General features: G+C 45.5%; 1 protein-coding gene and 1 long non-coding RNA gene across 2 annotated transcripts; one reads left to right on the forward strand and one right to left on the reverse strand.

The window, feature by feature from the left end:
- Window positions 1-581: 581 nt before the first annotated feature.
- RAB17 (RAB17, member RAS oncogene family) lies at window positions 582-5,194 on the reverse strand. The gene is made up of 6 exons (XM_072342136.1): window positions 5,111-5,194; window positions 2,811-2,970; window positions 1,950-2,101; window positions 1,602-1,727; window positions 1,306-1,399; window positions 582-694 (listed from the first exon to the last, which is right to left on the reverse strand). The coding sequence occupies exons 2-6, from the start codon at window positions 2,965-2,967 to the stop codon at window positions 582-584; spliced, it is 642 nt and encodes a 213-aa protein (XP_072198237.1). The 5' UTR covers window positions 2,968-2,970; window positions 5,111-5,194.
- A 5,059-nt stretch (window positions 5,195-10,253) lies between these two features.
- Window positions 10,254-12,609, forward strand: LOC140254949 (uncharacterized). Its single transcript, XR_011904341.1, has 4 exons — window positions 10,254-10,484; window positions 11,293-11,413; window positions 12,088-12,187; window positions 12,513-12,609. It is a non-coding gene; the product is annotated as an uncharacterized lncRNA (long non-coding RNA).
- Window positions 12,610-15,194: the final 2,585 nt, after the last annotated feature.

Raw genomic sequence — 15,194 nt, forward strand, 5'->3', positions numbered from 1 at the left:
AGTGTGGGAAGCAAGGATCAGGGCTGCCTAGGGAGGGAAGGGTTAATCCGGGCGGGAGGGGATAAGCGGCAATTAGCTAACAAATTAGTGCTTAATTAACAGAGGGGGTTTGGCAGGAGGAGGAAGCGGGGGAGGCGGTGCTGAGGTCGCTGGTGTACGGTGGCAGGAGGGGAGAGCTCCCTACAGTGCCGCGCTCTCCAGTCCTCCCGCATATGGGCACACACAGGGCAGAATAAAGGATGTGGCTGAGACGAGCTGCTCTTTATTGGCAGTCAAGTATTGAAGTCATTGGGATGTGCTCCACATGCCAAACTCTCTCGAGTCTGGGGAAAGCTGATGCACGGCTGGGGCAGGGGGAGGTCCCCAGCTGGGTTGCTTCTTGGCAGGAGACATCCCCGCTCATCGCTCGGAGAACACCGTCATAGGACCCTACTGAGGGTCTGCACGCATTGCATGCCATGCGTTCACTTGCAGAAGATGGGTAGGAAATCATTGCTACACATTGGCTGTTGTCACCCCTTGACCAGTGATGCAAATAGCACAAGGTCCAGTCTCACATCCTGTGGGGAGCAGGTGGCTCCTCAGACATGGCAGCACCCCCTCCTTGTCCTGTTTGCCTGCAGGTCCAAGCGCTGCCCGCTGCCCGCTGATGGGATGGCTGCCTTCTCACCTTCACGCTGCAGGAGCTCTTGGGCTGATGGGGAGCACAAGGTCACGGGGCATCACCTCTCTTGCCAGGGCCTGGGGTCAGCCAATGCATGTTAGGATTCACCCGCTTGCTCCGTCCCACCCCACTGGTGCCAGGTACTACCCAGCAACTTCTAGCCAGCGTGGTGATGTCGCTTGGAGGACAGATGTGCTGGGGACACAGGTCAGGTAGGGTATATATGGCCAGATCGGATATCAAACTGAAAAAACATAGTGGCTTTGATCTCTGCACCTCTTATGCTGCATCTTGGCACGGAACTGTTTGTCCTGTGTCACGTGGTGGTGCGCCGCCACAGCCACTGCCACCTCCAGCCTAGCAGGAGGGACACGAGCTGCAAAGCGGGCCTTGCTGACTGGCTGGGATTTGGGGAGAAGGCAGCTGTAGCCTGGAGGTATAGGCAGGAAGAGCCCATTGCCTTTTCCAAATATTCTTATAGCAAAGAGGTAGAGCAGAGCAGCCACACTGGTGTGAGGACATGGCATCAGACCGGGGACAGAGCAGCTCTGCTGTGCCCTGTGATGCACAGGAGGTTTGGGGGTGCCGGGACCTATGGTTTATCCTCTTTGGTTTTCACCCGGAGCCACTCCACACCTTACCTACGGCCATAAAGATTTCTTTTACTTGGTGGTTGGATTTTGCAGAGGTCTCCATGAAGAGCAGGCTTCTGCTCCTTGCAAACTCTTCCCCATCCTAGGAGGAGAGAAGCATTATTATTTACCCTGTGCCAAGGGACAACGTGGCCCTGGGGACCCGTGAGAACAAGGCAGGGCTCCTGCATGCCACTCGGCGACGGGGAGACCGCCTGGCAGAGCAGGAAGGACCCCACTTGGGAAGCAAAGGCTCTGCTAGGATATGCCTCAGTGCTTGCAGTGGGGACGTGATGTGCGCTCACCTCTGCTGCGACCTCCCGTTCGTCAGCCAGGTCTGTCTTGTTGCCCACCAACGCAATGACAATTTCATCAGGAAGGAACTCCTTCTCCAGTTCAGTCAGCCACTGCTTCGCTCTGTTGAGTGTTTCCTGGGGAGAAAAGGACAGCCACCCTTGATGCAGGTACAGGGAAGCTGTAGTAGGAACCCCCCGGGCTCTGTAGCTGCCGATGCATCCCAGTGGGACATTTATCTGCTTACGGTTTGTGATCCTTTCTACTCTATCAGGGACACATCCGGACGCCTGTCCCATCAGCTCCACTGCCACAAAGCAGTGTTTGGATGTGGACAGGATCCGCATCCACCGTCTCACCTTGTTAGTGAGGTCGTAAACAAGGAGTGCAGCGTGGGCACCGCGGTAGTAGAGGTGGCAGACACTGTGGTACTTCTCCTGGCCAGCTGTGTCCCAGATCTCCAGCTTGACGGTGGCTGTCTCCAGCTGGATCATCTGTGTGAAGAAGGAGCCTGCAAGATAAGTGGTGGAAGGCTCTGGCCTGATGCTGTGGGCTCAAAGCTGCTTTGAGGGGTAGTGATGTTATGGTTATGAGTTATAGTTATGAGTTATGGTTAGAGTTACGGTGCACAAAACTGAATGGGTTTCAAGTAAGTGTTCTGAGCCAATCAGCTCAGATGGTGCTAATGTAGAGTCTGATTTGTTTGCAATGTCACTGTTGTCACAGCTGCTGTGACTGACAGTAGGACAGGAGATTGCAACATTTACTAATAGGGCTATTTGAACCTGAACAGTTTCACAGCATGGCTATGCACCGGTGATGGACAACACTTGCAGGGACAGCATGTCACCAAGCAGGGCCGGCAGCCCTTCCTTTTAGCATCTTTGGGGAGACATGTACAAGTTTTGATATATACCCTGCCTAGGGTTGTTCAGTATGGCTTGGCAGAGCAGGACAGTGGGGAAGAGGTTTGCTGCAATACGCTCCTGACCCACACCTGGGCAGAGAACCTTGAGGAGACACTTCTGAGGCGTCCAAACAGGTGTAAGGGACCAAACATGCAGAAGGCAGATGGGGCTGTATGATTTGGAACCCAGGTTTCCTCACTTTGCTGCTAAGCTGCCTGCAACAAGCAGAGGTAAAATCAAACCTCTGTGGTTTGGATGTGACTCTGCTTACAGCGTGAGGCAGAAGGAATTGGACCAAAGTTGCTCACTCACATCCCACAGTAGGCAGCGACTCCTTGAAGTCATTTTTCACGTATCGGTAGGCAAGGCTTGACTTTCCCACCGACGTGCTCCCCAGCAGGACCATCTTGTAGACATAAGTGGGACGGTTATCCCCCAGGGAGCTGCCTGGCACTGCTGTCTGTGCCATGTCCTGCAAGGAAACCAGCTCCATCAGAATGTGTCAGCAGCGATCCCAGGTCCACCGGTACGAACTCGCTACTGATGGCGGTGGGGTGAATGTTTGGCTGAATTAAACGTGGTCAAATCTGCCACTGCTTTGGATTTTCACTTAGTCATGAGCAGAGAGTGAAGATCTTTAAGAAAAAGCCTGACGTGAGAGGTATGCTTGCATGTGGACAAGGAGATTTGGTTGCATGCATCTCCTTTGAGATGCAGAAAAGTTCCATAAGGACACGGTGGGGGGAGCTGATGACAGAGAAACATCAAGTAAGAGAGCGCCTTGCTCTTGAGCACCCCTTCTTGGGATATATTACACACTGCACTTACTGGGTTATAAGTTACATTGGGATAACCTAAGTCAGGCTGGATGTGAGTTCAGAGATGGAGGGGATGTTACTCCCAGCTTGCCAGGGACGCTGCCCGGGGGCTGAGTGCAAGCTGCCGGGGCTGGCTGGGCTTAGCGGCAGCAGCACATCAAGCTGGTGCGTTGCTATGAGAATGAACAGAAATAGTGGCTTGCTCTGGAGAGATTTCATACCTTCTGAGATCTAGTCAAGGATCTCTGTGTGCCTCCGGCTGCATTACAAACACCATCCCTAACAAGAGTTAAGCAACTTGAGGCACCAAAGCTGGAGAAGCCTCATGACCATTGCACCACCCAGAGTGTCTCTATCATGTGGGCTGAGAGAGGAGCCCGAAATAACAGTGGTGGCCTCAAGCCTGACCCCTGGAGACCTTGCAGGGGTGTGCCACACTCCAGGCTGGGAGCCCTTTCTGATCTCTGACCACCCCCTCTGTGAAGAGATTCTTCCCAATGTCCAATCTAACCCTCCCGTAGTGCAGCCCTGAGCACAGGGTTCACACCCCACGCTTTCTCCCAGCCCCCCATGGCTCCCTCCTCTTACAAAAGCCCCTTGTTTCCGCACGCTGCCTGCCCCTTCATTTCACAGTTTCTCCCCTGTAATCTGGCAGGCTTCAGGCCTTTAATTTTTCTCTGTTCCCCACCTGTTTGCTCCCATAATCAACACACACTGTCTTCACAAGAAGCTGCATGGATTTCATCTGTCTTATGAACTCTGTTTCTCATTATTTCATGTTGCTGCTTCTTCAAATTCCCCCAAGCGCTATCTCAATTTAACCCCAGAAGATTGTACCGATGCTTGAATAAAGCTCTCTCAACAATTACTGCAATTGCAGGAAATTTTTTCTTTCAAACTTCTCCTACAAGAAAACAGCTCTTAGGGATGGGAAGCTTTGCCAAACAATTTCTTTTTCATGTTGAGAGGGTGCAGTGGGTGCACCTCCCTTTTCACCTGAGGAGAATGGCAAGGAAGCAAAACAAGTAGAATCATAAATCAAGATTCTGATTCAATGCTCCAGAAAAATCCCTGAGTCCAACCCCTGGCCTCGCGGAGCACCATGTATATCTGAGACTCTCCAAACCATGCAAGGCATTTGCTGAGCTTCTGCAGAGGTGTAGGAGCTCCTTGGAAAAAGCTGGTCACCAGTGTTACAGGTTAGGCTGAGCTCAGGGCTCTGAGCACCTGATGGTGCTGTAGCTGTCTCTGTGCATTGCAGGGGAGTTGAACTGGATGGCCTTTAAAGGTCCCTTCCAACTCCAGCAATCCTGCGAATGCAGAGCATGGTTCTACCCAAGTACTGTAATTCTGCAATGCCTAGACCCGCAAGTTTGGGACACGAGGTCCTTTTGCCCCCGGTGGTGCTGGCACACTGCCTTCCCACTTTCCTGCTGCTGACATTCAGCTCAGTGGCGGTCACTTGGCGTACAAGTTCTCTTAAGCAAAGTTTACCAGGGGACACAAAAAGCTGAGCTGCACAAACACTTCCGTGTGTAAACACCACAGGAGTGACATAGCGCTGATTTCTCAGTGCAGACTCCTCTGAGCTGAGATCGTTTATCACCCAGGTGGAGAGAAATAAGCCAGCCGGAAGCAGAGACCCCCACTGTGGCTGGACATTCAGAAAGTGGAATGCCTTTATGGCCATAATCAGGAGCTGCTTTCTGGTGGGATGGCAAATCCCACGGGTCTGGGGGGAGAGGTGACTGGAAGGAGACAGGTGCAGCCGTACAAGGCAGGGGAAAGAGTTACCTGTATGCAGCCTTGGTCTCTTCCTACGAAGAGGTCACAGAGGATGGGAACAGCCTCAACAGATGAGAAAGGCCTCGTCTGTCCTCCCTGGCTGCCTCCTTGCTGCAGGAAAAGAAAAGTGAAACTCAGGCAGGCGAGCCGGCAGCTCCCAGAGAGCGGTGCCCAAGTTGAGAGGTGAGCAGAAACCAATGAACCTTAAACCCTCTTGCTGGTAGGGAGAGGCTGGGAAGTAAACCCTGCCCTCTGCACTGCCCATTGGCTCTGTTGCTATTCCACGGCATCCAGCACCAGAGATTGAGGGCTGGGTACAGGGCAGGCTGGAGTAGTGCGTTGTAGCGCAGCAGCTTCTGCTGACGCGGGTTAGGCTTCCTTTGGTCTCGTGCCAGGATGTGGGTTTTGATAACTTGGACTTGAGACTGCCAGAGTGAACTGCTTTTGTGGAGCTGGTGGGAAGCAGCACACCTGCTTCTCCTACAAGGTGCTTCAGCAGACAAGCCAGCAAGGGGCAGAATGAGAGGAAAAAAACAAAACAAAACAAAAAAAAACCTGAGCACTAGGGCTTCTCCTGCCTTTTAATTGAACTAAGTTTTAGTTTGCACAGGTGGCTGGGCTGGGTGCTTTGTAGGAAGCTCTTGTTCAAATGCTCGCATCTTAACGGGGAAGAAGCACAATGTGCTAGTGCATTGGGATAGCCTGTCTAGGGCAACAACAAAGATATCATATGCCTATGCATATGATCATATGCATATCATTAACAACCTAAATGAAGATAGCTTTTGTGTTTCTAGCACTAGCCTCATGATATTTAACGCCTTTCCTTCAGGCAGCAGCTCCTACAGCTTTCTGGGAGTGCAACAAAGTCTATTCCTGATGGTGTCAGGGAGCAGGGACAACCCTGGGAGATCTCAAATCATCTGAGGCTGGTGTGATTTTCTCAGCACAGAAGTGGATTCCAGTCCCTTGCTGACAGCAGGTGGGAAACCAGCCCTCTAATGGTATTGCTCTCTTTTTCTTTTCCCAGGGTTTTAGGTGAATGGTTACAGTGACACAGCAGAGGCATTTAAAGTGTTCAAGTGTTTGGGAAAGGCTGAGGTGCAGAGGGTATTTTTACCTTTAGCTGAGAATGCTGCAAGATGTTTCCCATCACCAGCACAAGCCTGATGGCTCTGGCAAAACTGGCTTTTATCCACATATTCAGGGCACTTGCTGCCCTGGTGGAACTCCATCAATAATCATTCTGATTTGTGGAGTTACATTCCCCATCTGAGGATCTGCCTGAGATGAGGCAGATACTTTTGCTGAGAGATCTGATAAAAGGCAGTGGCTTAAGCGCGATGCCTGCCCAAAGCATTGCCTGGTGGAGACGGTCCCGGGCAGCCCAGGCACGCGTCGCTTGGGTGGGACATCCCAGCTGGGGCTTTCTACAGCTCCCGGTGAGCCAGACCCACTAGAGGGCATTACTCATCCATGGTTTCATTGAAGTCTCATTCTGCACCAGGCAGACGGCAGACAGCAGGCTGTGACGGTGACTGGGCTGATGGATGAGGGGCTGGCAGCCAGAACTACACCCAGACCATCCGTTTTTCTCCAGTTTCTCCAAGCTAATAGCTGACTTAAAACTTCCCTGGTGTGTTGCACCTTGCTCGACTGCGCTCATAGCCAACATAAGCTTCCCTGGCAAAGACTGAGCACTGATTGTTTCCCTGAGAATAGGGATTGCCCTTAGTTTGATGCTTGCCTGGTATAATGACGCCCCAGGAGTGGTAGGGATCAAATATTCCAGCCCAGCACTGTATGACCTGTACTCCTCAGAGCCACTCGCAGATCTTCCCGCACTGCTCTGCTCTCAACCTTTCCCCTTAGAGGACATTGTGACATTTCAGTAGGGCACAGGTCAAAGTAAATCTCCTAGGGCCAACACGCAAGAATAATTCCAATAATCTTTTATTTCTGGCTCTGACTGCTGCGGGTTGCCTCTCTTTGCCTGTTTCTGTGAGTAAAAGTTGGTGCAAGGGCACTAACCTGTCTGGAGTGCTTTGGGAGCGTCTGGAGGGCTCCTTCTCAGTGGTGTGTAGTGGTTCCACCTGACTCTGACTGCTGCAAGGAAACATTTGCTCACCGGTATGAGCAATGCAAATCACCCTATCTTTAAGGACGAGCTGCAGAGTTGAAAAAACATCAGCATCCTGTACTAAGGGCACTGTCTAGAAGTTTGGAAACAAGACTAGAAACTTGCCTGCCCGTAGTGAGGGCTACTTTTTACCTGCACTTTCTGTCTCTCGCTCCCCTTGGCTGCTCCGCTTTGTCCACACGTGCTCACTGGTGTGATGCCCACTGCAGGGGTCGCACCTCCATCCTAAGAGTCGGTGACACAGCAGGAAGAGCTCATGTGGCTTATGAACTATTAGTTGTTTAGGTGTTGCTAACTGCTTAGCCTCAGCTTTTGTGCTTTCATACGGTGTACATGTTTGATGGCACCTGAATTCTGCTGTTGTCCCGAGTGACAACACTCAAGTCCCACTATTGACTTGACGGCTCTGGGCTGCACTGAAAGCCCACAGTGGCCAGAAGCTACTGCTGATCTGTTGTAAACTCCCAAAATGTCATATATAGACTCTGATGGGCTCCCTTTGCAATGGCAGGTGTTCTGTGGGCATGCGTTACCCGTTTGAACTTGACAACAGTTATCTGTCTTAATTTGGGCTTAACTTGACAATGGAGAAGGTGATTTATTTTGTAATTTTGTTTTGTGCATTTTTGTGCATGTTTGTTTGTTTGTTTGAATACTTCTATAGTCGTACCAATGATTGTGTTGTACTTCAAGGTGTGTTTGTGGTCTGTCTTTTATTACTTGTGTGTTAGAATGTTATAAAAGGTTAATAAATTGTGTATGAATTCAGCGATGTGATCAGTGACTACCTTGAACACTGAGCTTTGCCGGGGACTTGAAAAATGCCAGACATACAGATGCATTGCTTGTACAGTAACGAATAATTGTCCAAAGCTGTGAAAGTTTTTATCCAAAGCAAACCCGATCCAAAACCAGCCACTCGATTGGGCTGCCCTGAGCCCCATCCATCCCAGTCTCAAACGCTTCCAGAGACGCGGCCATCATGATTTCTTCAGGCATTGTGTGCCTGTGCTGATTAAAAAAATCCTGCCTGCTAATATCTAACCTAAATCTTCCGTCTTGTATTTTAAAGGTATTCCACTTTGTGTCCTGTCACCATCCGGCTGTAGCTGAAATGCAAAGTCAGGGCTGGGACAGGTGATGGAGCACCTGTTGGGGAGGCAGGACCAAGCCAGGGAAGCTCAGGTGCAGGCAATGTAGCTGAGTGCCTGGGAGGAGTGAAGCCGGGATCTATCCCTCCCCAGCCCTCATTTAAGGGTTAGCAGTGGAGGCGAGAGCATGTTGCTGTGAGTCCTGGCCTTCCAGAGTCTTTGTGAGGGTAAGCAGCTTTGTTTACCTTTCTGCCTTTATGCATGCGTGGCAGCTCTGGTGTTTGGGCTTGTCCCTGTGTGCTTTAGTCGGACTTTGCCACCCAGCTTTGTTGCTGTACTTTCAATTGTGTTATAGTATTACACACACCATGCAGGAAGCTGGTCTTCCTCCTGTTTATACCCTCTGTTCAAGTGCTAAAGCCCACAGTGAGGCCTTTTCACCTCCCAGATAAACAAACCCAATTCCCTCCACTCTTTTTGAGAGCAGCACTGCTGCACCCCTGCCTTATCTTTGTGGCCTTCCTCTGGTCCCACTCTAGCAGGTCCACGTTATGTCCTGCACTAAGGGGTGCGGGCACAGGAGTCCTGCTGGGACTCCTTACAAACGGGTGCTCGGTGTTCTCCCAGTCCCTAGAGAGTTGCCCCCAAACCACAATTTACATATCAATTGTGGTGCAGAGCAGTGTGGCCGCACATCAGGCGGTCTCTTTGTTACTCTGGGTGGCGCGGTATCGAGCCCCGTGGACCTGAGCGCGTTCAGTGTCATCGGGCAGTCTCAGACTCGCTCTTCTCTCTGCCCCGGGAGGGATTTTGCTCCCACGGCCCCCGCCCAGAAGTTTAGGGACGCAAGGTATAAGGCAAGCCGGATGGCTGACTAAGTGTGTGTCAAATAGACGTGTCAAGCGCCTCAGCCTTCCCTGTGTTTCCTTTCTGTTGTTGCCCGTTCTCCCTTGTTCCTTATCAGAGGGAGCGTGCCTTCCTCGGCCTTTGTCTTTTGAGAGATCCTTGTTGTGTTTTATATCTAGTGAATTCAGGTTGATCTCTGTGTCAGCTGTTGTGTCTCTGCGTGCCCGGAAAGCGTCTCTGCATTGTTCCCAGGGGACGCATCCCTGTTTCCCTGCCCTTACTTTCTCCTCCTTCTCTCCCGTTTGTTCCCTGGCAGATCACTGCCCTGTCGCCTGCCTTCCTATTTTCTGAGCGTGGTTTCTGCTGCTGGGGGCTGGAGAACTCTGGTGCTCTCAGATGGGCATCTGTAAGGAGTTTCTGTTATGCTCTGTGATAATTCAGCTTGTGAGGAGATAAAAAATATGTGTATGTAATATATATATGTGTGTATATATATGATAGATATAGGTAAAATGTATTGTATTATTTACAACTATATTTATTAATATATATATAATTTTGTATATAATTTTATATATTATATACATTATCTATAATATATTTATTAAAATAATATATTTAATACTTACATACATATAAAATATATGAAATACATACATATATATACACACAGATATTTTGTATGGAATGTTTGTTAGTGCAGGTGGGTGTGAATAACGGTGTGAATCTTGGGTGTGATGAATTAAAAAAGGAGTTTCTTGAGTACAGAACATGCTGTGTTGTGAAATAGTGGGCCACAAAATTGTGGGTTTTTTTTTTCCTTTTTTTTTTCTTTTTTATTTATTTCTATTTTTTCTCTTTATTTCTTTTTCTTTTTTTTTCTTTTTTATTTATTTCTATTTTTTTCTCTTTATTTTTTTTTCCTTTTTTTTTTTTTTTTTTTTTTTTTTTTTTTTTTTTTTTTTTTTTCTGTGAAGGCATTCAGTTCAGCTGTGGGAAGGGAAGGAATGAAGCCAGGCTCCTCCTCTCCTCCCTTCCCTGTTAACCCTCATTTACGGGCTGACTGTTGCAGAGGAAGGATCTCTTCTGGGTGTTCTCTCCTTAGTGTTGTTTTTCTGCAAGCTTAGATTTTCAGAGACAAGTGAGCGTTCTTGTTTTTGCGTCATCATCGTATTGTGCTGATCCGGGTGCAGTTATGAAGATGAGGTCTGAAGCCTCGCTCTTTCCTTTTTTTTTTCCTTGTACCACTGCTTTTTGTCAAGGACTTACTTGCAAACCTGTGAATCGCTGAGAAAGGCTCGAGTGGGTAAGTCAGTTTATAAGATCTCCTGTTGTTCTTGTGCTGTGTAGTTTTATTTCTTTTCTAATGAAAAAATCTCCCTGGTTTGACATTCACGGAGTAGGTTTGAGGGGAGGAATGTATTTTTTAATCCTGTTGACCTGAGTTGATGCAGAAAGGAGACGACTGTGGTTGTTGTTCCCATGTGTGTGCGTAGAAAGGGATTTGTGCTGTGTATAAACAATGACAGGACATAGGTCAGATGGCTGATATTGCTCACTGTTGATCGCTGTTTGTTGCTGACGAGTTTAGGTGAAGTTTGGATCAGGGCTTTTGTTTCTGAGCTGTCATAAGAAGTTTAAAATAGAAAGCAAAATCTTTCTTGTCTTCACTAATGGAGGAATGCACTTACTGATACAGCCAGGCCTCTGGCTAAAGTAAGGGTGATGGGAGTTTATACTGGCATTTGTAATGAAAGATCTTACATTGTTGTGTGTTGGAAGCTCTGTTCTGCAGACAGGAGCCCAGGAAATACATGTCAAAGCATTAGAGGGAATTTGTTTTGCAGCGTTAGGCTTTATAGCTGCTTCTATGTTTCTTGTGCAGCCATTATGGATATTCACAGTATCAGTGACTTGGATTGTAGCTGTTAGAAACATCCAACTTAGGCTGAGAGAAAATCTTCACTCTGCTCACTATGAATGCACTCATAGCTGTGAATGTATTACTGATTTAAGGCAGATTTTATTTAATTCCTCTATTAGAGATGCATCCATTAATTTCAACTGTGGATTAGATCCTTATTCAATAAGTGCTGTTTCTTCTGTTTTTTAAGGATTCCTGCAAGTTTATCGCTTCTCAGATCCATCCCACCAAGAGAGAGAACAGCAGCATTACCCAAGGGAGATGTATTGACTTGCAGTTTAGTTCCAAGCGTGTGTTGTCTCTTCAAGAAGGTAAGGTGACCTGGAGACCACATTTAATATAAGATCCCTCTTTAATTGTAGCTATTAGAAAAATGGGAAAACCTAACAGCTAAGCAGTGACTCAACCCCATATCAAAGAATGTTAGAACTTATGAGATGATGAGAGGACAGGAGTCAGACAGGAGTCAGAGTCCAGATGCTTCTTGTCAAAGGCAGCTCTCTTTATTATTTCTAAGTGATCACTACACAGGAGTAAAATGTATATTTGGTATGTTTAGTGATTGCAATAAATCAGGAGCTGCAGCTCACTCAAACTCCATTTCCTATCTTGAATTGTTCACAGATCAAACTTTAAATGTTTCAAGTATATATAGAGCATAAGAGTTTATTTTAATTAATATAGTTTTATTTAATGTAGATATTAAGTCAGTCATTATATAGCTATTACAACATACTGTATTAAGTTAAATTATAGCTTTAATTATTTATTGCATCCTTTATGGCAGCACAATTAGATCTGCTAATAGATTTATTTTCTTTTAATTAAGTTGAGACTTTCAATAGAAGTAAAATAAACCAGACACAACCATGTAACAGAGGCAGAACCCCAGCTTTATTTGTTACAAAGCTGAACTCATAGCACAAAGTACTTTTGTTAAAGTTGTAAAATATTCTTTATTGATTTACATCTTTTTCTTCTGTAGTGCATGCAATGACAGACAGTTTATTTCTGCATACACCAAGATAAATGACATCAGCAGCAAGAGAACAAGGCCCGAGCACAGAAACAGGCAGCATACAGTGGTAAGTACAGATTTACATTGTTTCAAGTTAGCCAAAGGCAGGTATCTACTTCATAGTCTTTCCAAAGAGCCTTCGGGAGCCAATGATTCTTCTTCAAGGAGACATAGTCACTCACTTCCCACGTTGCAGAAGGATCATTTGCAAGCACTTCAATGTCTTCTTTTCCCATTAGACTGATTAAACACTCCTGAGAAGAGATGCAGAAACAAGTCAGTAGAGCAGTAACTTGTCTTTCTCCAGAAGTATATTACACAGAACAAGTATACAAGTCACTACACAGAACAAGTTTTACCTGAGGTTTGAAGTTAACTGTTTTCTTCTTCAGCAGGACACAGGACTCACTGTCTGCTACCTTCAGGACCAAAGAGGCCAGCACCAAACAGCCATCGCTACACAGGAGCCACTCGAGGACCTAGGAAAGAAACCCCTTCAAGGGAAGAGACCCCTTCACCAGGGGACTCTTCCCTCCACACCCCCACTCAGGGGAGCCCCGATAAACAGGAGGGGCTCCCCCCATACCCCCACTCAGGGGGGCCCCGATAAAAAGGAGGGGCCCCCCCATACCCCCACTCAGGGGGGCCCCAATGGCCAGGAGGGGCCCCCCCAGCCAGGGCTGCCCAGGCCCTGGCAGAGAGGCAGGGGTGCTGTCACCCAGCCAGCCTCCCCCCCAAAAAAATTCTATTATCTCTTTAGAGATAGTGCAAAAATCGGGGTCTAGCACCAATACAAGGGGGAAAGGCCCAGCCCACACTAAGTGTGAGCTGAGCCTTTCCCCCAAACATCAGAAACTCCACACTAAAAAGGCTAAGAAAAAACAGAAGGAAAATAGAGAAGAAGAAAGAGGAAAAATAGAAAGAGAAAAAAGCTAAGACAAGAAAAAGGCTAAGAGCAAATAAAGAAGAAAGAGGAAAAATAGAAAGAGAAAAAAGCTAAGACAAGAAAAAGGCTAAGAGAAAATAGAGGAAAAATAGAAAGAGAAAAAAGCTAAGACAAGAAAAAGGCTAAGAGAAAATAGAGGAAAAATAGAAAGAGAAAAAAGCTAAGACAAGAAAAAGGCTAAGAGAAAATAGAGGAAAAATAGAAAGAGAAAAAAGCTAAGACAAGAAAAAGGCTAAGAGAAAATAGAGGAAAAATAGAAAGAGAAAAAAGCTAAGACAAGAAAAAGGCTAAGAGAAAATAGAGAAGAAAGAGGAAAAATAGAAAGAGAAAAAAGCTAAGACAAGAAAAAGGCTAAGAGCAAATAGAGAAGAAAGAGGAAAAATAGAAAGAGAAAAAAGCTAAGACAAGAAAAAGGCTAAGAGCAAATAGAGAAGAAGAAAGAGGAAAAATAGAAAGAGAAAAAAGCTAAGACAAGAAAAAGGCTAAGAGAAAATAAAGAAGAAAGAGGAAAAATAGAAAGAGAAAAAAGCTAAGAGAAAATAGAGAAGAAGAAAGAGGAAAAATAGAAAGAGAAAAAAGCTAAGAGAAAATAGAGAAGAAGAAAGAGGAAAAATAGAGAGAGAAAAAAGCTAAGAGAAAATAGAGAAGAAGAAAGAGGAAAAATAGAAAGAGAAAAAAGCTAAGAGAAAATAGAGAAGAAGAAAGAGGAAAAATAGAAAGAGAAAAAAGCTAAGACAAGAAAAAGGCTAAGAGCAAATAAAGAAGAAAGAGGAAAAATAGAAAGAGAAAAAAGCTAAGAGCAAATAGAGAAGAAGAAAGAGGAAAAATAGAAAGAGAAAAAAGCTAAGACAAGAAAAAGGCTAAGAGCAAATAGAGAAGAAAGAGGAAAAATAGAAAGAGAAAAAAGCTAAGACAAGAAAAAGGCTAAGAGCAAATAGAGAAGAAGAAAGAGGAAAAATAGAAAGAGAAAAAAGCTAAGACAAGAAAAAGGCTAAGAGCAAATAGAGAAGAAGAAAGAGGAAAAATAGAAAGAGAAAAAAGCTAAGACAAGAAAAAGGCTAAGAGCAAATAGAGAAGAAGAAAGAGGAAAAATAGAAAGAGAAAAAAGCTAAGACAAGAAAAAGGCTAAGAGCAAATAGAGAAGAAGAAAGAGGAAAAATAGAAAGAGAAAAAAGCTAAGAGCAAATAGAGAAGAAAGAGGAAAAATAGAAAGAGGAAAAATAGAAAGAGAAAAAAGCTAAGAGCAAATAGAGAAGAAAGAGGAAAAATAGAAAGAGGAAAAATAGAAAGAGAAAAAAGCTAAGAGCAAATAGAGAAGAAAGAGGAAAAATAGAAAGAGGAAAAATAGAAAGAGAAAAAAGCTAAGAGCAAATAGAGAAGAAAGAGGAAAAATAGAAAGAGGAAAAATAGAAAGAGAAAAAATAGAAAGAGAAAAAAGCTAAGAGCAAATAGAGAAGAAAGAGGAAAAATAGAAAGAGAAAAAAGCTAAGACAAGAAAAAGGCTAAGAGAAGAAGAGAGAGGCAAAATAGAGAAGAAAGAGGAAAAATAGAAAGAGAAAAAAGCTAAGACAAGAAAAAGGCTAAGAGAAGAAGAGAGAGGCAAAATAGAGAAGAAAGAGGAAAAATAGAAAGAGAAAAAAGCTAAGACAAGAAAAAGGCTAAGAGAAGAAGAGAGAGGCAAAATAGAGAAGAAAGAGGAAAAATAGAAAGAGAAAAAAGCTAAGACAAGAAAAAGGCTAAGAGAAGAAGAGAGAGGCAAAATAGAGAAGAAAGAGGAAAAATAGAAAGAGAAAAAAGCTAAGACAAGAAAAAGGCTAAGAGAAGAAGAGAGAGGAAAAATAGAGAAGAAAGAGGAAAAATAGAAAGAGAAAAAAGCTAAGACAAGAAAAAGGCTAAGAGAAGAAGAGAGAGGCAAAATAGAGAAGAAAGAGGAAAAATAGAAAGAGAAAAAAGCTAAGACAAGAAAAAGGCTAAGAGAAGAAGAGAGAGGCAAAATAGAGAAGAAAGAGGAAAAATAGAAAGAGAAAAAAGCTAAGACAAGAAAAAGGCTAAGAGAAGAAGAGAGAGGCAAAATAGAGAAGAAAGAGGAAAAATAGAAAGAGAAAAAAGCTAAGACAAGAAAAAGGCT

Source organism: Excalfactoria chinensis, chromosome 7, assembly GCF_039878825.1.
Source record: "Excalfactoria chinensis isolate bCotChi1 chromosome 7, bCotChi1.hap2, whole genome shotgun sequence".
Taxonomy (NCBI): domain Eukaryota; kingdom Metazoa; phylum Chordata; class Aves; order Galliformes; family Phasianidae; genus Excalfactoria; species Excalfactoria chinensis.

Bases quoted from the DNA above. Each gene is read 5' to 3' on its own strand.
- RAB17 (XM_072342136.1), bottom strand. From the start codon at position 2,967: ATGGCACAGACAGCAGTGCCAGGCAGCTCCCTGGGGGATAACCGTCCC. The intron at 2,102-2,810 runs GTGAGTGAGCAA...CTTATCTTGCAG, and splicing joins GTCGCTGCCTACTGTGGGAT to GCTCCTTCTTCACACAGATG. The intron at 695-1,305 runs GTAAGGTGTGGA...GCTCCCCATCAG, and splicing joins AGAAATCTTTATGGCCGTAG to CCCAAGAGCTCCTGCAGCGT.